Genomic DNA, 22,674 nt, shown 5'->3' with positions numbered 1-22,674 from the left:
ACTTTTTTCATTATTTCCAGCTGCTTCATTGGATTTGTGACACATTGAGAGATGCCATTTTATAATGCTTGCAATTGCATGCAACCAACTTTTAACATACAGGTCCCTTTCATGTTGTAAATATTGGTCCAACTGTTGAAGTTGCCTGGCCCTCAACTGTTATTAGGTCCGTTTTCAGACTCTAACCCTAGATCTGTAGGGGGCGTGTCTTCTTTCGCCTGTCTGTCACCCTTTTGCTACCTTCATGACTCATTGCGTTGTCTGCAGTAGCAGAGAGAACTGGAAAAATGGCGGCGGGTTCTGGAGCTGTTAGCGGCCATGGTGGCCGCGGCGCTTTGGAGGCCACCCTGGACCGCCGATTTCAAGGAGTATCCAACACTATGGAGTCCATACAGGGACTGTCGACCTGGTGCATTGAAAATAAAAAGTATCACAGCCTTATCGTTCGGTACTGGATGAAGTGGCTCAAGAAATGTGAGTAGCTAACGTTAGCTAGCTTTCCCTGCTACACACTAGCTAATCAATGATGCCCCTCATGTGTTACGGAAATATGTTGACTCCATAAAGTTAATGCAATAGCTAAAGTAAGCTAGGTAATAACTTGCGCTTTGTACTTATAGTTAGCGTGCAAGCTAATGTAACTAACTAGTTATACGAAGGTAGTTAGTACATAACGTTACCAGTAGCTGCAGTTCAGAACATCGTCATGCATATTAGCTAGCTACGTGTGATCAATTTAGTTTCATCGAACCTGGCCTGTCTGGACATATGGATCGATATTGCACCTGTTATTTGCGCATCGCATGCGCTATGTTTTTGCAGAACTGCAGAGGATAGAGTAGCCAGCTCGAGCCAAGTAATTAACGTAGCTGGCTAGCCAAACTATCAAATGTTTTTGAACTAGAGTTAAAATGGGGGTGGTGTTGACAGAGCACAGGTGATACAGGTTGCTGTGTAAGCAAGTGGGCTGAAAAACCTGCCTTTAGGAAGAAATCTGGGTTAGGCCCAGGGTCGATTGTATGGTTGTTTTAACGGGGTGGCAATGGGAAATGAGCAAATTGTATCACAAATAGCGTTAAATTGGCTTAAAATATGATGTGTTGTATTGAATAACTGTTTCAGAGCCGCCGGCAAACGGGTGCGAGCTGATTTAGTTTAATACAAAATATTGACCAAATAATTGTTTGGGGGGGCTTATTAGCCTCATGATTTGTGAACTATTAGCACACAATTTCTGTCCTGCACATCATGTTCTGTGTGTGTCTTGACCAATCAGGTTAGGGAGATCACAGGCCGGGCACAAGGCAAATCTAGCAAAGCGCTCTCACCACTTTCCTGCATAGGCCTATTTATTTAGCAAATGTGATAACACATCAGCCCCGACAGACACGAGCAAAAACTCTTTACATGAATGTTGCAGCAGCCTACACCTAAACATTAGCGATCTGTTATGCTGTATGGGATGAACATGAGACGATTTCTCAGTCTGATAATCTGGAGGCTACTGACACAGCCTACTATGCGCCCTGTCTCTCTGGCAAGGCTACATAGACCTTTTCATTCAAATTATTAACTGGAAATAAGAGTTCATTTTTTATCATAGGTCTACATGACGCAAACCTGTATAAAGCGTAGTTGTCTCTATGTCTGTGTTTTAAAACATAATTCATATTAACAAGTACAAGGTTGCTGCAGTCTGACAGGGTTTTCATGCTCCCTAGGGCGAGGAGTTTTTTAAACCATCTGACATGATTTTTGAAAAACTGGTCCCATTATAAGCCATATAAAACCTTTTTACAACTGATTAATCACTGTCATAAGGTCCAGCGTTTTACCTGGTTAGGTTACCAGATCAGGAAGAACTCCGGGCCCAGTGGAAAATGTTTGCCCTACCACTCTGAGACCTGTGTTGCCACCTCTGCTGTTTCAACTGTTAATTTGTATCTGCCCTAATTTATTCAAATAAATCAATTAGAAGTTATCCATATTCAAGTTAGATACTGTACATGTTCAGTGGTAACTCTCCATCCAAGTAATTTTTTGAAAGTTTAAGATTTACTGCATTTCTACACAAATTAAAAGCTCTAAAATGCTATTTGGAGAACAGCAAAAACAAGCAAAAATAACTCCAGCCATTATCACTTTGGCTGCTGTAGCTTCATTCACCTCAGTCAATAAGGGACATGCCTAACATTCTAGAACAAACACATGCCATAGCCTACAGCAATAAACGTCTACACTAGCTCTGCACCGGGAAACTCTAGTTTAGTTTACTGTCAAGTCAAACAGCAGTTACCTAGCCATCTTCCACCTCTGCACTGCTTTCGTCAACTCAACTGAGAGAGAAGTCATGCTGTTCTCTCACTGCAGCTGGGCTCTCCGTAGTCCCCCAAAAAGACAGCCAGCCAATCAAACAGCCTTCCAGCCAGAACAAACCCACTGCTCTTTCTCTCCAATCTGAGACCGATTGACAGCGCTCTGACCCAATGAGAATGGCGGGACACTAAGGGTGGCCAATCATATTTCAGGGGTGGCTTGTGCCACCCCTCGCAATGCCCCTGGGTAGGCCTAGCTAAGATTTTAACTCCAGTGTTTGGCATAGCTATCTATGTTTGTCGAACACTGGAGTTAAAATCTTAAATAGCTAGAGTAGGTCTAGACCTAAACTTTGACAATGTCATTCATTGTGTTTTGATGGGTAATTTTATGAAGTGCATGTTGTGATATGGATATGCCATGGAAATAGATATGCCAGTGTTTTGTTGTTTATGGAAACTGATGTTGTCCACTTCTCTTGCCTCCAGCTATAAAGGTTTAGCTGGTTTTCAACACTTCCATTGCCCTGAGCAGTTTTCATTAATTTAAAATGAATTGCACTGCAGTAGAGTGTTAACATTTGCAAAGTTGCATGTGTTCCTATCTCTCTCTGTCGCTGTCATTGGCTCAACCACATGTATATCTGTTGTTTATGGTGCTGTGCTTTATGTATGATGTCCTCAAACATTCAAACTAGCTTTTGAACTCTGTCAACCAAAGATAAACTTGATGAATTGTAGGCTTCATTGTCAAGGCTAAACTTGTTTTCAACAAAAATGTTTTAATTTTCACGGAATGGTGGATGGCCGTGTCAACAGTTCAGCTCCTAGGGTTGTGTTGTAATGCAGTGTTTCTGCTGCACTCATTTAACTGTGGCGCTGCGCCACGGCAAAATCATTGCTGCCACGCCCCAAAAATATGAAACATCAATATTTATGTTGAGGCACACTTTGAAGATGCTAGAACAGTCCAGTCCACATTTACTTTTCCTCTGCAAACAAAATGTAATGACTAGAAAAATCAGATAACCGCATGGTAGGATAGTTTATCTATTTCCCTATTTCCCTCTTGAGGTGCTTTCAAGTTATGAGTGCTATAGGGAGGGAAACCTGCATTCTGACAAACTGTCAATGCACAACAATTCTTGCAATCGTGGGGAAAACAGCAGTTTTAATGGCCTTTGTTAAAAAGAGGGGGTTCCGAGCTTTCCATTCCTACTTTATTTATTTGTCAACTTCTAAATATGCAAGAACTGCACCACAGAGGTTTTAGCAGCATCATGGTTAAGCACATTACCACTCTGCAATTTGCATAGGGGAGAGTGGGGCAAAATGTAACATGGTCAATTGTAAGGTAACTTGGGGTGAAACGCCACCCTACCTCAAATTTGTTTGGGGGGGAGTGAGGAAAAAAATTGTGATGAAACAGATTACATTTTTAGTCGAGCAAGAGTAGTGGCAACTAGTGAAAGTGTTGGGGGGGAAATGGTGACATGAAGTGGTTTCAGTGAGAAGTACGGGAGGGGGGTGTTACCCCAAGTTACCCTAACATGTAGGCAGTGCTACATTATATTCACTGTGCAAGTTTTCTGGGACATAAAAGTAATCAATAGGATGCTAACTAGTTAAAAGATTACATTTGGGATCTAGCTAATGATTGATTAGCATTGATTAGCCCAATAGGGTAAATGCAGATAGGCAACCCCATGCTTCAGCCTATTTATTTATAGCCACTATGCTGCATCAGTTGGGCTACAGGTGATACTGCTTATTGCTAGAAGCATACCTGATAATATGGACCATGCATAGGCTATATGCATGGTCCAATATGTTAAAATAATTGTAACAATATGTTATTGGGGCTCAGTTCTGGGGGTGGAAATTATACTTTAGATGGTGTCAGCATTATTTTATTTTCATTCATTTTGGAGTAGAATGTCCTTTTTTAAAAAGTCACCAGAGCTGAGCTTCTCAGTCCTTCTGCATAACAATTACCCTCCCCGCGACCTCTACCACTACAATTTGAGTTCATTTCGGCTTGGAAGGCTAAAAGCGTGCTAATTTGCTACCCAAAAATATTGGGTACTGGCTCGCTTGTACTAGGTCAGTGTTTTCCGTGTTGGGTCAGGAGGAACCCCTGGTCCCCCTGGTGGTGGTACTGAAAAGCTTTTATGTGGGTCACGGAACAGAAAAGGTTTCGGAACCAATTTCTGCAAACTGGGCTGTCCTTCCTAGAGGTATGCTTAGCCTAATGCTGTTGTAATACCAGTTGACATGTTGTGCATCATTTGCCCATGATTGCTATCTGATGGTTCACGTAGCATCGCAGTCTGCCTGGTCAAGCAGTCAGTCTATTGCTTTGTAGAGCTGGGAATGGCCAGGGACCTCACAATACGATATTATCGCCCTACTTTGGTGCCATACTATGTATTGCGATTCTCACAATTTCTGTATGTGTTGTGATTTTGATACTGTGATTTTATTGCGATTGGATGTTCCAAACATATTGCTCACCATATGTCTGCTGCAGATGGACAAGAGAGAGCCATGAGAAACACATTTTGATCAGTCATGGGAATAAAAGTGCTGAAAACAAATTGGCTCCCTATTTAAAAAGATGGAGAACAAGCTATGAAGGAAAAATCCTGGAGTTTTGGTGCAGGTACATCCAACTAACGCAAAAATAATATTGCGACATTGTCAAAATGATAAGAAATATCACAAAGAATATCCCGATATGTAACTGTATCGACCCCATCACTATTCTATTGCTTTGGAGGTTGAAACTTAAATCCCCCAGACTTGGACTGTTTGACCAGAGAGCGGGAGGCCATGACCAGAGAGCGGGAGGCCCTGACTAGAGATCGGGTGGCCCTGACTAGAGATCGGGTGGCCCTGACTAGAGATCGGGTGGCCCTGACTAGAGATCGGGTGGCCCTGACTAGAGATCGGGTGGCCCTGACTAGAGATCGGGTGGCCCTGACTAGAGATCGGGTGGCCCTGACTAGAGATCGGGTGGCCCTGACCAGAGATCGGGTGGCCCTGACCAGAGAGCTGGTGGCTCTGACCAGAGAGCTGGTGGCTCTGACCAGAGAACGGGTAGCCCTGACCAGAGAACGGGTAGCCCTGACCAGAGAGCTGGTGGCTCTGACCAGAGAACGGGTAGCCCTGACCAGAGAGCTGGTGGCTCTGACCAGAGAACGGGTAGCCCTGACCAGAGAGCTGGTGGCTCTGACCAGAGAACGGGTGGCCCTGACCAGAGAACGGGTAGCCCTGACCAGAGAGCTGGTGGCTCTGACCAGAGAACGGGTAGCCCTGAGTGTGTCTGACTGTGTTTGTCGGTCTGTTGAAATGAGCCCGTGTCCACCTAGACTACGGCGTCTGCTGTAGTAGAATAGTGATTCTCAGTCACTCCTGTGTGTGCAACAGGTGTTCCATCCCAGGCCCCACATCTACACCCAATAACATGTCTTAGTCCATAATCATTCTGCAATATTCTCAACTGAAGATTTGCAAGGATTCCTCTTTACAATATAGCTTAGGCCAGGGAAGGAAGCTGGGACCCTGTTGCTATTGAAAGCGATTGTTTATTTGATATTTTGAACCGTTTCCCCTTCCCCACCACTCCTGTGCAACTCAGACTTAGTTAGGCCTAGACTTCAGAAAGTTGTCTTTTTTGACTCAAGGATCTTTTCGAAGAAGAGCCGTTTTCATGTAATGAACTAATACGTTCATTTTATATCTTAGGGCTCGATTCAATCCGTAGTGCTGAAGACCTGCACTACAGCGCAGTAGAAATGGAAAGGCAATGTTTCTGCGTTCGCTGAGACTTTATTCATGGTATACGCTGCATTAGTCGGCTGAATCGGAAATTACCTTTCAATTTCAAGCACATTATAGCGCTGAACTTCTGCGAAACGGACTGAATCGAGCCCTTAGTGTTGTAGGGGAAACATGTTGTTTGGTTTGCGCACTGTAGATGGAATAGAGTGTTGTTTTCTGTTCTATGCTCAGTCATCATCTCTTCCTCCCCAGGTTGTATACTTTCCAACTCGTCCTCCCTGAATGCATCTTTCCATGGGGAGTCAGTGGGGATGTTTCTCTCTCCTTTGACTTGCCAACCATTCCCCACTGGAATCAACTGTGATGAATGAAAGGCTTCTGCATTGTTATTTTATGTTACAAAGTGGTAATGTTTCTCTGTGTTTGATTTGTTACCATTTACTAAGACTTACTCTAATCAGTTGGTTTATACTGGTCATCCCAGCTGTCCTGCACAATATGCTGAGGCTATAGGGCATAGGCTAATATCCCTTTCAGTTTATCAATATGGCTTCAATGACCCTAATTGATATTGTGGGACTCGTACATACCGTTTCTAGTCTTGTCTGCATCAGAACCTGATCTGTGTTTGATTTGTGTCCTTTTTCGCTACTCCATCACCTGATCACTTTGAAATAGCTTAACTCTGGGTGGGCAGGCTTTTGAATGTATGGCATTCTCCAGCTTTCAGTCTTCTTGGTCTAATAATAAAAACATTTATTACATGAATGTCGTCTTACGCTACGACGATGTCTGCGCTGTTCTTGGCACCGTGGTGGCCTTAGAATGCCATCTGTCTGAAAACAATGTGTCATGAATTAACAGGCCGCGCACTGAACATTATTATTGACATTGTTGTGACTAACTTGTTGCGTGCCACATCTTGGAAAATGTTGAACTGGATCTTAATATATTCAGAGTGGTAGATGTTAGAGCCTTTATATTGCCGTTCATGAGTAAATTAGGTGACATTTCAAGCTGTGTTTCTTTCCCAACAACCAGGCTTAATTTTCTAGGTCATTGATTCATGTTGGACTCCATTTAGCAGCATGACAAGCTTACTTGGTTTCCATGACTTAGCCTTCCCTGTAACACAGGGCTTCAGTTGGAGAAGTTGTCAGTTGAAAAAAGTGTGCGCTGCAGTAATGACGTTTTGTGTCTGCGTTAATTATGCTTTAGATAGAAAAGTGAATATCAACTTATCATGACTCCGTATCCCAAGTGGTCTACCTCTGACTGTCACTTGGTAAAAGCACTGCATTGTTAGTCATTTCAGTGAAGTTTCCCATAGACACCGATCTATGGTTGGTTTTGCTATATTGCCAGAATTGATTAGCAAATGCATGCATGAGCTAATAGGTCTTCCACTGGGTGGTCTATGCTTAGGCAGGTCATCCACTGGGCTAGGGTGGTCTAGGCTTAGGCCAGTCATCCACTGGGCTAAGGTGGTCTAGGCTTAGGCAGGTCATCCACTGAGTGGTCTAGGTTTAGGCAGGTCATCCACTGGGCTAAGGTGGTCTAGGCTTAGGCAGGTCATCCACTGGGTGGTCTAGGTTTAGGCCGGTCATCCACTGGGCTAGGGTGGTCTAGGTTTAGGCAGGTCATCCACTGGGTGGTCTAGGTTTAGGCAGGTCTTCCACTGGGCTAGGGTGGTCTAGGTTTAGGCAGGTCATCCACTGGGTGGTCTAGGTTTAGGCAGGTCATCCACTGGGCTAAGGTGGTCTAGGCTTAGGCAGGTCATCCACTGGGTGGTCTAGGTTTAGGCCGGTCATCCACTGGGCTAGGGTGGTCTAGGTTTAGGCAGGTCATCCACTGGGTGGTCTAGGTTTAGGCAGGTCTTCCACTGGGTGGTCTAGGCTTAGGCAGGTCATCCACTGGGCCAGGGTGGTCTAGGCTTAGGCAAGTTCTTCCACTGGGCTAGGGTAGTCTAGGCTTAGGCAAGGTCTTCCACTGGGCTAGGGTGGTCTAGGCTTAGGCAAGGTCTTCCACTGGGTGGTCTAGGCTTAGGCAGGTCATCCACTGGGCTAGGGTGGTCTAGGTTTAGGCAGGTCATCCACTGGGCTAGGATGGTCTAGGTTTAGGCAGGTCATCCACTAGACTAGGGTGGTCTAGGCTTAGGCTGGTCAAGGTTTTAGTGGTCACCATCACATTTGATTTGTGGTTAAACATCAGGATTCTGAGGACTCACTAACCCTCTTCCTCCTCCACCTATTCTTCTTTTTCCCTGTCTTCCTCTCCTCCTTCTCTCCATCAGCGGACACCAACCACCGTCTGAATCTGTTCTACCTGGCCAATGATGTCATCCAGAACTGCAAGAGAAAGAACGCCATCGTCTACCGCTCAGCCTTCGCTGAGGTGCTCCCCAATGCCGCCCTAATGGTCAAGTGAGTGAACTGCGCTGGGTTATATGAATATTGTGAGGCACATCCTAACTTCCATTTGATGCTAATTTTAATTGTCAATGGGGAGACTAAGTGAACATCTGATTTAGGTGGAAGTTAGGAATAGCCCATGTATGAGGAAATTGACCACCAATCTGTTGCTGACTGACTCTATGCCCTTCTAACCTCTTGCCCTTTGACCTGTTGTCTTGCCAGAGACCCGAAGGTGCGTAAGTCAGTGGAGCGGATCTTCACTATCTGGGAGGAGAGGAACGTCTATCCTGAGGAACTCATCACCCAGCTCAAAGCCAACCTGGCCAGGAAGGAGAGAGAGAGAGAGAGGGAGAAAGAGAAGGCTAAAGAGACTCTTCCTCCGCCAGGTCAGTCTCCTATGCTCCTATTTCTTTCTCTCCTTTGTCACCATCTTTTCCTTTTGCCATCTCTTTCTTTCTCTCTCTCTCTCTCTCTCTCTTCATCCCCCCCTCCTCTGTTTCTCTAACCTCTGGATCTGTATGAGTCAACAGTCATGTACAGGTCAGTGTGTTGTGTTGCTCATGTGTTGTGGTTTTGCCCTGCAGCCCCAGTCAACCCCAAAGCTGCCCTGAAGTCCAAGATCGTGGCTGATTTCATAGTAAGTGTATTTTTTTCTGTCCTCTGCTAAATTGCGTTCACCCTTTTTAAAGGGGTAATCCGCAGTTGCTACATACATTTTTGGTTTGATAAATTAATGATGTGTACCCATTGATTCTTGAAGAATATAACATAAATGCCTCATGAGCTTAGTTCAACTGTCACACCCCATCAGAACCCCAAATATAAGCTTGTTTTACTCCAATGTTTGTAAACAAAGTAAATGTAAGCAAACATGGTATACCCTCAAAACATTGTTAAAACTATCATTTTGATACCATGGATGGTCAGTCCTTGCATCCATAGCTCTGTCTATGAATTTTAGTGGTTATGTTTCTCCAGCCCATCACTCAGCTTTTTACCGAAATAGTGGCGGGGAGGACGCTTTATTGTTTCAACTGATGATTGGCCCTTAAAGGAGATGCACACAAAAATACTCTTTCCCTCCCTCCTTCCCCCCTCCCTCACTCTTTCCTTCCCCCTCTCCCTCCCGCCCCCTCTCTCCAGCCCCAGTCGTTCATCGAGCAGCTTGCGGGCTACAAGCGGGTGGCGGAGGAGGAGGAGCTGAGGGAGACCCAGCTGACAGCTCTCAGAGTGGACGTCTGCAGCACGGAGGCCCTCAAGAGACTCAAAGGTCAGAGGTCAAAACAGGGTCACGGGCAGGGCTGTTACGGTGACGGTATTACCGCCACACCGGCAGTCATGGGTCATGACTGCAGTCAAATTCCACTGTGCTCTGATGTCGCCGATGGTCATTAGTAGCCTACCAAACGTCTAACGGGTAGTCGCTAACGGCCTGGTACTCAGCGCTCTATTGGCCCTCTAATCACTCTGACATCAATGCAATCGGAAATCAAATCAAACACTTCATGAGAGCCCTGGCATTCAGAGTTTGAGCGGAATGGGATCACCTGTTGCACAGCGAGAGCCAGGTCCTCATAGCTGGTTGATGCATGGAATGAAATAAGTGTTCCTATAAGCCCCTGTTGCACAACATTTCTATAGGCTATGCTATGCAATTGTGTGAGAAAACAGTTTTGATGGCCTCTGTTAAATCAACTTTCTATAGGCTAGGCCTACTATATTTATTTCTCAACTTTCCTAATATTAAGCACATTGCTTTGCTTTACAATCGGAGTAGCCTACCTGGCTGGCATGAAAATGAACTGCGGGAAAAGCGTCCTCCATTCGCTATTTAAGTGCATAGATGACATGCCCCCCCGTGCATGATAATGGCCCATTCTAAATCAAAACTAATTTCACACATATATTATTTAGTATATGTAAAGACAAGATTACAGTGAGAATATTATCACTTGTGAATGATGCCCAGCATGTGCAGTCCAAGGCAAGAAACAGCGTATGCATTTTTCATAGTCCCATGCATCATGTAGCCTAGCCCATAGGGCTATATGTTTTTATAAGGTTTGTATCAAAACTAAAGTGGCCAAATAACTTTAAGCGTAGCCTATACAGTGCCTTTAGAAAGTATCACTGGCCTACAAACAATACCCCATAATGTCAAAGTGGAATACTGTTTTTAGAAATGTTTATAAATTAATGAAAAGCTCAAATGTCTTGAGTCAATAAGTATTCAACCCCTTTGTAATGGCAAGCCATTAGTGAATAGAGCTAAGCACAGGCGAAAACCTAGAGGAAAACCTGGTACAGTCTGCTTTCCAACAGAAACTGGAGACAAATTCACCTTTCAGCAGGACAATTACCTAAAACACAAGGCCAAATATACACTGGAGTTGCTTACCAAGATGACATTGAATGTTCCTGAGTGGCCTAGTTACAGTTTTGACTTAAATCGGCTTGAAAGTCTATGAAAAGACTTGAACAGGGCTGTCTTGCAATGATCAACAACCAACTTGACAGAGCTTCAAGAATTTCTGAAAGAATAATGGGCAAATATTGTTTAATCCAGGTGTGTAAAGCTTTTAGAGACTTACCCAGAAAGACTCACAGCTGTAATCGCTGCCAAAGCTGATTCTAACATGTATTGACTCAGGGGTGTGAATACTTATGTAAATTAGATAGTTCTGTAACATTTGCAAAAATATCTAAATATGTTTTCACTTCATAAGTGGCCCCGTGTAGCTCAGTTGGTAGAGCATGGTGTTTGCAACGCCAGGGTTGTGGGTTCGATTCCCACGGGGGACCAGTATGAAAATGTATGCACTCACTAACTGTAAGTCGCTCTGGATAAGAGCGTCTGCTAAATGACTAAAAATGTAAATTATGGTGTAGATGGGTGGAAAAAAAAGTATTTAATCAATTTTGAATTCAGGCAGTACCACAACATGTGGGATAAGTCAAGGGGTATAAATACTTTCTGAAGGCACTGTAGGCCTAGGACCGCTGGAACAGGGTTGGATAGCCTACAGAGCCTAGGACCGCTGGAACAGGGTTGGATAGCCCATAGCCTACAGAGCCTAGGACCCCTGGAACAGGGTTGGATAGCTTACAGAGCCTAGGACCGCTGGAACAGGGTTGGATAGCCCATAGCCTACAGAGCCTAGGACCCCTGGAACAGGGTTGGATAGCCTACAGAGCCTAGGACCGCTGGAACAGGGTTGGATAGCCCATAGCCTACAGAGCCTAGGACCCCTGGAACAGGGTTGGATAGCCCATAGCCTACAGAGCCTAGTGAAACGTGTTCTTATAAGCCCAGTCACGTGTGAAAACAGAGTTTTGACTGACCACTATTTAAACTAGGATCCCAAGCTTTTTTGTGCTGCTATATTTATTGCTTTAAAAAAAAGAATTAAGTACATTAATCCGCTTTACAACAGGTGTAGCCTACCTGGTATATTAAAAATGTAACCGCGGGACGCGCTTCCTCCATTCGCAATTCAAGTGCAGGCTACGGATGTTATTTTTTTTGTGGGCCATTCTAAATCAAAAATAATTCCACACGTATTAGTAGGCTAAATGTAAAGACCAGATTAAATTGAGAATAGTCTGATGGGTGAGAATATTATCAAGTGCTTGTCATATTGTGAATGAGAGACTGATGAAGTGTGTGCAGCCTGCGCAAGAAACAGAGCGGAGCGCATGTCTTTCATGTTACTTTTTTTCCCAAATCGTCATTAGTCTCATCATGCAGCCTTAAAATGTATTAGAAATCAAACTTTTAGCAAACTTTTGTATCACAACTAAAGTTGCATAACTAACTCTGAATTAAACATATAGGAGGACCTGTTTCAAATAGCTTGGGAAAAAGATCCTTTCTATTTTTCAGCTATGTTCAGTTGTATTCTTCTTACCAGGGGTTGGAACCAAAATTATTTTCCAATCGTTTCGTTCTGAACAGAACCACAATTATTTTTTTGTTTCATTCCGCTCTTTTCTGACCAGCAAAATAAAGAACCGGGTCGAACCCAAAAAATACTGGTGTATATCGTTCCTTTTTATGTTCCTTTTTTTACCTGTGAAATCAACCGTTCTTTACATCTAGCTGATGAAATGACTTCACCCATCAGTACGGATAGAACAGGCGAGCTAGTTGTTTACATGTTTGATGGACAGACAAGTGTAGCCTAAATTATGGCGCAATATGTGACAAATGTTGTTGGTAGGGAGAGAGCGAGAGGGTTGAGGAGGAGGCTTGAAGCGCCGGGCGTCTTTTGACATGCATTAACTGAATTAGGTCCACAGAATTATGCTTCTATGGAGGAATTTTGAATGTCCTTTGAGCGAGTAAGCTAACTAACAAGCTTGAGCTAGCTAGCTAACAAGCTTGTGTGTGCAGAGCAGCACCAGAATTAAAAACACGTCTAACCTTTTTGTAGTTAATAAATCCAATCGTGAAACGTGATAACTAGGCCTTATGTATCCTTAACTAGCATTGAAAAAGTTCATCCATTCTTCTCTAGCTAATTAAAAATCTCTCTCCCTATCTTCTGAATCAAGCTTGTAATGTCAGTACAGTAGCCTATGCTTCGGAGGGGGGAGGGGCAGGTAGCCTAAACACGCACAGGCAAAGATTTTCAGCTTGCAGGCAGACATGAATACGTTTCTGAGTGACAGAGTGAGGGCTTTGCATAGGCGCTTTGTTGTGGACTAGAAAAAAAATGCCTGGAACGTAAAATAACATTATTAACAGGTTCCCATGCTTTTAAAATGACAGTTATCTTATGACCTCCACAAGAGACAGCCCAAGTTTGATAGACTCTGGTCTCCACTACTCAACTATATTTCAAATTGGACAGAGTGAATGGGGGAATCAGGGAGATGGGCAGATGCGTGTTGTGTAAGGTGCTGTAAAACCTAAAAACTAATTATTGGCTCGTCATCTCAGCTAAGGCTGGAAATAGCTAATAAGAACCTTGATAGTGCTGCTGCAAGTTCTATAATTTAAATTTTGTTATAATTATTATTTGTGTGTGTATGTATGTATGTATGTATGTATGTATGTATGTATGTATGTATGTATATATATGTATGTGTATATATATATACATATATAAAACAATTTTTTATTATTATTTTTTTTTTAATTTTTTTTTAATTCACATCTGTGAATGTGGAATGTGTTTGGTTGGTTGATTGAAAACTTAATAAAACTTTAAATTGAAAAAAAAAATGACAGTTCTGTTCCGGAACAGTATGGATCACTTTCGTTCCAGGTTCTGTTTCTATTTCTTTAAATGTTTTGTTATTTTTTGGTTCTATTCCCTGAACCGGTTCCAACCACTGCTTCTTACTATTAAAGAATGCCACAGGAATTATAAGCAAATTGTCTGCCAAATTAACTAGTGTAGCCCACAGCCATATGGCATAGCCAGATCAGGGCCTAACATAAGGATGACTCAAAATATGTATTCTGTTCTTCTGAAATAGGCTACATTTTCTTCATATCATAATGTTTCTTTAGACCTGCCTAAAATGTCATCTGTAGCTCAATTGGTAGAGCATGGCGCTTGTAACGCCAGGGTAGTGGGTTCGATCCCCGGGACCACCCATACGTAAAAATGTATGCACACATGACTGTAAGTCGCTTTGGATAAAAGCGTCTGCTAAATGGCATATTATTATGTTATTATTAAAATACTGTAAATAGCCTAATGAATTTGTGATGGTGTAGGCTATACAGTATGAAATGGATTTATTAGACTTTAAAATATAGATGTTCCAAAGGTCTGCATCAGTGGCTTGTAGGCTATGCGTGGAAGCCCGGAGCTGCTATATGTGTTTGTTAATTAACGATCAATTACTGTGAGACCAGCAGTTATTTGCATGACAGTTAATGGCTGACAAAATGTAATGACAGCCGTAGTCATACCATGTCCTGACCTTATCACATCCTGTGTCCTCTTGTTTAAATTACTTATTTAACTCTTGTCCTCCATCCATCTCTACCCCAGACAAGGCCGGAGGGAACAAGTTTGCCAAGGACTTTGAAGAGGGCAGCCAGAAGCTGCAGGAGTTTGTCAGTTTCCTGGAGAACCAGATGCCTGTAGGGCCCCCTCTGCTGGAGGCTCTGGGAAACGCAGACGTCTTCTATGAGATGCAGTACAAGGAAGTCAAGATCGTGGCCAGCGTGAGTATCAACCAGTCATTCAGTTAATCTGATCATCATCAATCAAATAAACAATCTAATAAACACCTAATAAATCGTTCTAATTTTCAAGGCCTACAAAACCTTTGCCAACCGCGTGGTCAACCTCAAACGTAAACTGGACGCCCTCAAGTCCTCCCTACCCGGTTCCGAGGACTCCCCCATCCCCTCCCCCTCTGAGGACGCTCCCTCACCCACCGGCTCTGACTCCCCCTTCCTGGGGCTTGGGGGAGGCCGAGGGGGGAGGCTGGGCTTTGACCCGGACTTAGATGGGAGTGCCATGGACGAGAGGGACATGGGAGTGGTGAGAGCGGGGGACAACAGAGATGTGGAGGACATGGATCTGTCTGAGGAGGAGATGGAGACAGCCAACACAGGTGAGGAGATGGTAGTAGGGCCTGTAGGGAAATCTCAATTAGACTAAACCTTGTCAAAATAAAAATGAACTAACACTTTAACCCCCTGTGTTTCAATCAGCTGAGAAGCAGTCATCATCAGCCACTGTTTCCAAGGCGACCAGCTCCAAGACTGCAGCGAAACCCGCCCCTGTCATACCCATTCGTACCTCCACTGACTCCCCTCTCAAAAAGGCAGCCCCCTCTACCCCCACCCCGGTGACCCCCAGCACCCCTACGAGCGCGGGCGTGAGTGGTCCTAGCGGTCCGACCGCTCCTCTGGGAATGAACCTGGCCAACGTGGACCTGGGCAAGATCAGCTCCATACTGAGCAGTATCACATCAGCCATGAAGAACACAGGTGTGTGTGTGTCTGCAAGATAAGCTGAATTAATATATTGATACTGTGACACGCTGGTACAGAAATTATAAGATTGTTCCCTCTCTCTCTCTCTCTCTCTCTCTACATTTGTCTCCCTCAGCAGCCAGCCCTGTGTCTCGCCCCTCCCCTGGAACTCCCACCACCCCCTCTGGCCAATCATCTTCCTCTAAAACCCCAGTTGGCCCCACCCCTCCTAGCCCAGCCCTGGCCAGCATCCTGTCCAGAGTGAACGTCACCCCTGAAGGCATCCTCAACGCCCTGTCAAAGACCCACACACAGGGTGAGACACACACAAACAAACAAACAAACAAACAAACAGATAAGATAGACTTTGAGATGGGAAATGCAAGGCTTCTGTTGGAATTGTTTCAGCTCATTTTGGGGGGCACTTGTTATGTTGTGTAACTTTTGTATCTGCTGGTGTAATTATCTCCAACCACCCACTCTCTCTCTCTCTTTCTTTCTCTCTCTCTCTCTCCCCACATATCTTTGTTTCCCTCCATCTTCTCTTCTCTCTCCTCAGGTCTGTCCTCTCTGCTGAGGTCTGGTAGCTCCTCCTCCTCTGCCCCCTCCTCCCATGCCTCCCCAGACTCCTCAGCAGCCAAGGGCCCCCCCACACCCACCACTCCCAGCAACACCAAACCCCCCCTGACCAACAGCCTCAAACGAGACACACCTGAGAAGAGCAGAGGAGCCAGGGACTGGGAGAAAAACCGAGAGGCCTCTCCTCCCCCTCCCCCTCCTCCTCCTCCTCCTCCCACTCTCCCTAGCCACTCTGTTTCTCCTCCCAGCCTAGAGTCTAAGATCAACCGTTTCCTCCAGGGGAACCCAGGGTTCAGTCTGGGCCTGGGGGATGGGAGCCCTCTGCTGGGGGGAGACGGGGTAGACGGGACCCCCGTCAGGGATGAGAGCGGGGGCACCCCCACCCAGGACGAAATCATGGACACACCAGGGGGTGTCTCCTCCGACCCCCTTGGCCTCAACAGTGACCCCAAGAGCTTAGGGTCATCCGTAGGTCACAATCTTTCACCCACAGCCTACCGCAGTGACCCTTGGGACGCCGTCATCACCCCAACAGGAAGCAGCAGCGACAGGGACTTCCTCTCTTCCTCTTCTCGTTTCCAAGGTTACGGAGTGGGGAAGAAGGCCGCCAAGCTGAAGGAGGAAGATTTGAAGAGGAAGACTAGCTCTTCATCACTGGGAAGCAGCAAGGTCAAGAAGGATGGTCAGAACAGTCAGGGGAAGAGTCACGGGAACGACAGATCAGTCGGCGGAGAGAGGAGAGCGTCCGTAGGTTCCCGCAAGACCAGCAGCGGGTCAGAGGAGGGAGGAATGAGTGGAACGAGGGATGAAAAGGGAAAGAGGGGAGGAGAGGATGGTGGGGGCTCATCTGACGGGGAGGGAGGGCAGTACCACCGTATCGAGACGCTGGTGTCGCCTTGCACCGAGGGAGCACCTTTCCAATCACTGGGGGGCTTCTCAAACCGCCAGCCAACCGGAGAGCGCATCCAGACGGTGGAGAGCATCCGCGTGATTGGCCAAGGGCTGCGTCGCGGGGGTGGAGGGGAAGGGGGAAGGCCAGGTGGAGGGATGTGGTACGAGGAGGAAGGGTACCTGGATGCGCAGCCCCCCTCACCTTCCCATCAGGGCGGCTCTGACGACATTACTTCCCCCACCATGCCTCCCCCGCCCCCACACCACCACCTTCCTCCTCATTCTAATCAACCTCCTCACCCCCACCCTCATCCGCACGGCCCCCCACCCCAGTTCCAGATGCCCCCCTACCATGGGGAGAACCCCCAGGGTCCTCCCCCCTCACACCTCCACCATCACCCCCCTCCTCCCTTCTTCAACTCCCCTCCTCCACCCATCCCACGCCCTCCACCCCCTCCCATGCCCCAGCTCCCTCCACCCCGCGCAACTTCCTTCCCCCTCGGCAGTCATGGTAGGCGGGGTTCTAGTCCCCATCGACCGCCAGCTGCCCCTCCCTCCCCAGGTCCGTCCAGACGGAGGAGGAGACCGAGGGGGGATGGGAGGGGGACCCAGGGGGGGTAAAGGTGGCCCCACTCCCCTCATGTCCTCTCTGTTAGGGGAGCCCCCTAAGATGCCTCGTCCCGGCACAGTCAAAGAGCATTTCGCCCCCCGCCACGCACCCCCTCTCCACCGCCCCGGCACCCCCGGTGCCCCGCCTCCCTTACTGGGCCGTGTCAAGGATGGCCTCAACCTCCCTCCTCCCTCTCCCTCCTCCCCTCCCTCTCCCTCAGGTGACCCCCTGCCTCCTCGTCCCCAAGCTCCTCCACTCCAGCACCCTCCAGCTAGCCCCCCTGCCCAGCCCCGACACCCCAACCCCAACCATCCCCGCCGTCCCTCGCCATCCCTCCTGCGCCCCCCCATCAACTCCATCCCCCAGAGACCTCTACTCCACCCTCGCGGCCCCCCTGCCCACCCGCACCTCAACCGAGAGCCACCCATGTTCCGTGGGGGCAAGCGTCCTGGCCCTCCGTTCGGCGGGGGCCGAGGAGGTCCCTTCTACCCCCCCAAAAGACCTTTCTTACCCCCACGCTATTGAAGTGTTAACCCACGATAAGCTGAATTGTAAGCAACCCACACACCTAGCTACCCGACACGGGGAGAAGATGTGTAGAACCCTTCTGGTATGAGCCCAGTCTGTCCTCACTATGTTAATCCTACTGGAGTCATTCATCTTACTACATTTAGCTGATCGCACCTTCACACAAGCTAGCTCGTCACCTCACCACAATACAGTACCAGCTTAGTGCAGTGTTATGGATGAAATAGGTAACCAAACCAAATCTGCCTCCAATCCCCAGGAGCGACAGTGTTCTCTGCTTCCCCTCACTAAAGCAGTGTGGGAATAATGGAGGTGTGAACTAGAAGGGAGACAACAATCAAACAGATCTAATAGAAAAAGAAACATCAGGTGGTTATTCTATTTCACTAAAATTCTACTTACCTCCGGTATTGTGTGATTAAACTGATATAAACACTTTCAGAGAGAGAGAAGGAGGGAGGGGGGATGGGATGGAGGGAGGGGGGTTTGAGGAAGAAAGTTGCTCCCTGAGAGTGTGTCCTAAATACAACAATTTTTCTCAACAGGAAGTGGTTATCCAAATGAGTGTTCACTTTATGATCAGTGTGCTGTTGTTGAGTTTCTCGACGATAACCCCAGCGTGCTCCCAGTGTATCATATTGTAAATAATAACCTTGTTTCTCTCCTTCTAGAGGTTTCCATGCTTTAGTCTCTCTTCCCTCTGTATATTTCTCAGCTTTTAAATGTATAGACTGAATGAGTTGGCCATGTTAAGACTATTAAACCTTGGTTGTTTGTGTAAAGAGGACAAGCATCGCTATTCACTAACTTGTGATTGACACGATTGTGAAGAAGCCTTAGCTTTAGTGACACATGAGGCAGATGTTCATGCTTCTTGTTGCTCCAACAAAACACCACTCTGTCCATCTCCATCTCTCCAATCTGAGGGAGAGAGAGGGGAGGAGAGTGAAGAATCGTCCAGTGTAAAGACACATTTAGCTGATAATGATGAGTTGTGGAGACTCACAGTAGTTGAGGCGGGTGCTTTAGAAGTTTGAACTATGAACCCGCTGTGTCTCTGCTAGGCCATCTCTACCTGTATTGTCTTTAATAAAATACAGTTTCAACCGAACCAAGGGGAGGGTACTACTTTCTTTGATACAGTCACAGTCATGGATACCGGTAAGACCAGTCGCAGCAGTTATCATGACTGCTGTTGTATGATAGATATTTTTTGTCTAGTTATTCAAAGCTGAATTGAAATGCTGAAACATGACTTATAACAGTACAAACAATGTCATTTTTTCTCTCTCCAACTGCTCATTTGTTTTGAGTTGTTTTGGATTTCTTGCTGTGATTTTTGTTGTGTGGCTGTAACTTCATGTCAGATGTAAAATATCTATACTTGCCTATGCACGTGCAGCGCACTCCTTCGATCCAGTCCTGAAGTTTTTTTGTTTGTTACTTTTTCCCTTTTCCCTTCGTTACCTTTCCTAGATTTAGTCTCTTGTTTTTCCTCCTTTCCTTCCTCTGACGCTGTACTTCCTGGATCAACATTTAGAACGGTAGAATACCAAATAACACCAATGAAGAAGTGATGAGTGAATTATCTGCAAACATTCATTACTCATTAAGATAATGGAAAACAATGTAAATGCTCATCTAGATTTCCTATCAGTGTTAGTTTATCAGTTTATAGTGTTCTGCTATAAAGTCTGAATCGAAGCTACAACTCTTGCTTTGACTATATATATGACGTGATGCTTCTCTATGTCACTGCTGATAATGACCAGATCAACTCAGTCAGTTTGGTTTGTGTGCGTTCTCTGCTGTACAGTAGACTAAATGACTTCTCCTCAGTTAGACAGACCGCTAGCCACCAGGATGGATTCAGAGAATTAATCATTTTCTTTGAATAGTTTGTTTAAATAATATTGTCATTCAATGTACTCTTGAGTTTGAAATATGTTTGTTTGAATAACCTTTGCGTGAAAATGCTTAAGATTTGAGGAATCTAATGGTGTGTGTATAGTCTGCATTAACTATGTAATGATTCAGTCATGAAGGGGGTGGCTGTGTTATGTTTTTCTCTTCTTGATTAGATGCATTGCTATTATTTTTGTTATGATCATCAATGATGTTCTATCATTAATCTTTTGAGTGTCCAATCCTTTCCGATGCCACTGCTCTCCTCTCTCTCTACCACTGGTCCTTCCTGTAGTTCAGTGATTTACTATGTTTACCAATGACTGTCACAATTTAGACATACAGCCAGGCATTTACTTCATATGAATTCTTTACAGTTTAAACCACTCTCCATGGAGTCCTACTGCATGTGTTTTTATTTTAAAGACAGCCTCTGCAATTATGAATATTCAATACATAATCAACCCCTTGGCCTTACCTTTTAGGCACTTGTCGATCTGTGAGGATTACATTGGCTAGAGGTGGCTTACACCTATCAGAGTCAAGGTGTTGCTATTACCGTATTACACCTATCCAATCCTTTCATATACGTGAAGTGCGTAGTAGGGACTAGGGGTTGATTTGGTGACCGGAACAGGCAGAGTAACCACTCCCATTGACCACAGAGCACTGACATGAAGAGCGTACTGTACCATATGGGTTAAGACCAGTGGTGGCTGGTGGCACATTAAATGGGGAGGACGGGCTCATAGTAATGGCTGGAACGGAATAAATTGAATGGTATCAAACACCTGGTTTTCCATGTGTTTGATACCATTCCATTAACTCCATTCCATCCATTATTATGAGCTGTCCTCCCCTCACCAGCCTCCTCTGGTTAAGACTGAAGTAGTCACTGCCATGCTATTACACCCATTGTGGGTTTAGTTCTATTATTGACTGTCTGAAGATCCTAACCCAGAAGTGGGTTACCATTTATTGTTTTCCACACACACACACACACACGTGTGCACACAGAAGTGATTCCATCCTACAGTATCTACCATACCCATCTGCATTCAACCTTTTCGATTGACACTGATTTTCTTGGTTGTGCAGCTCACATCCTTGCACATAGCTCTAGTCCACATGTCTTTGCTGTCACATCCATAGTTCCTCCCAAACCAGTCCACTGCATGTATGACACACCTTGACTCTGATTTCACTGTCTGGCACAGAGCCGTTGAAAGCATTGAAGTCTGTAACCTACCCACCCCGTATTCAGTGCAAAGTCACTGCACAGTACTTTACATGTATTACCCCTGTCCTGTTAATGAAAGTTAGTTGAGATAATATTGTAATATTACCACATATACTGTTCTGAGAAGACCTGATAGGTGAAAGCAATGTGGGGAAAGTGTGCTAAACGTATTTGCTTTCACCGGTTTACTTAATTCAGATCAGTGTAGATGAAGGAAAGGATGTGTTGAGAGACATTGAGATGCTCTTTATACAAACATAAATAGGTTTCACCCTATGAGAATACACAAGTCTCTTAGCTGTGTGGTGGTGGGGTTCCAAGTATGAGATACTGACGGTGAACAAGAATTTAATTGTGCTTGATAATGTCCCATATTTCATGTAGTAGCCAAGGAGAATGACATTTCCCCTAGACACTGATCTAATATCAGTTTTGAGTTTTACCCCTAATGAGATTTTGTCATCAGTATTTTGGGTAACCTGATTCTAGGGCTCTAACTGAATGTGTCTTTCTGTGATTCCTCGTGTCCTATCTCCTCACCCCCTCCTCAAATGTATTGGAGGAGAAGGTCCACGGTCTCTCTAAGGGCATTCTACCTATGGACTGTACCCATTTCATTGTGTTTTCAGTGACACTGCACAGGTGGTCCTAAGTCCCTAGTTAAATTACTCTAGCGCCACCAAGCGTTCTTTCAATGTTCTCTCTTATACGAGCCAGGCTGCGTCACTTGCAGAGCCCCTTCTCTCTAAACTCATATTGACGTTTATGTTAGTACATCAACACTATGTAACTCTTTGAAGTATATTTTACTTCAGTTATTTACATTTATGTAGAATAAATGAAACTATATTTACGTGTATATCGGTAAAATAAAATTACCTACAAGTTAACTATAAATTATTTAAAAACTATTATACACAAAGACGTCTACAAACACTATGAGCTTGGAACCAATACACCTTACGTGGAATGAAATAACGAAACCCTATTGAACATTTAACCATACGCTCCTTAGTGGTGTCTTGAACGTACGAATTGAGATGCCAGTGTCAAAGCTTCTCAAAGTAGACTTCAGTAATGTTGCTCAACTGTCAACTAGTCTCTTACATAGCCTCTCAAACTAATCCTAGTTATAGGCTACTCTATATTAAAACAATGTAAACGAAATAGGCTATTCATACTATTCCTTCCAGAAGTCTGTTCAAAGTAGCTTAATTTCTGCCCCACGTTATAGGCGAGTACTTTTGAGCTATGTGCATGTAATAACCTAATAATTGTGCTCTGAGCTACAATATTCTCTGCTTTTCTTCTCTTCATGTAGCCAATCAATGAATGGATATGGATAAATTATGTTCAGGCGCTGCACAGATGCAGTGATCTACTCACGTTGGGATGGATTTATTGATCGCTCCACTCTTTTGATCTTGGGCGTAATTTGACTAAATGTAGGAATTGAGCATGCCTAT

General features: G+C 45.1%; 1 protein-coding gene across 1 annotated transcript; it reads left to right on the top strand.

Moving 5' to 3' along the window:
- The first annotated feature begins 277 nt into the window (after positions 1 to 277).
- Positions 278 to 20,194, top strand: LOC123484088 (regulation of nuclear pre-mRNA domain-containing protein 2-like). The gene is made up of 11 exons (XM_045214052.1): positions 278 to 474; positions 8,392 to 8,521; positions 8,735 to 8,898; positions 9,097 to 9,149; positions 9,656 to 9,782; positions 14,521 to 14,696; positions 14,788 to 15,091; positions 15,192 to 15,470; positions 15,592 to 15,771; positions 16,015 to 17,342; positions 17,428 to 20,194. Exons 1-11 carry the CDS (start codon positions 288 to 290, stop codon positions 18,058 to 18,060), a joined length of 3,561 nt encoding a protein of 1,186 aa, XP_045069987.1. The 5' UTR covers positions 278 to 287; the 3' UTR covers positions 18,061 to 20,194.
- Positions 20,195 to 22,674: the final 2,480 nt, after the last annotated feature.

This window comes from Coregonus clupeaformis, unplaced genomic scaffold, assembly GCF_020615455.1.
Source record: "Coregonus clupeaformis isolate EN_2021a unplaced genomic scaffold, ASM2061545v1 scaf0195, whole genome shotgun sequence".
Taxonomy (NCBI): Eukaryota; Metazoa; Chordata; class Actinopteri; order Salmoniformes; family Salmonidae; genus Coregonus; species Coregonus clupeaformis.
Note: the sequence above shows the minus strand (reverse complement) of the source record. Positions and strands in the feature narration are given on the sequence as shown.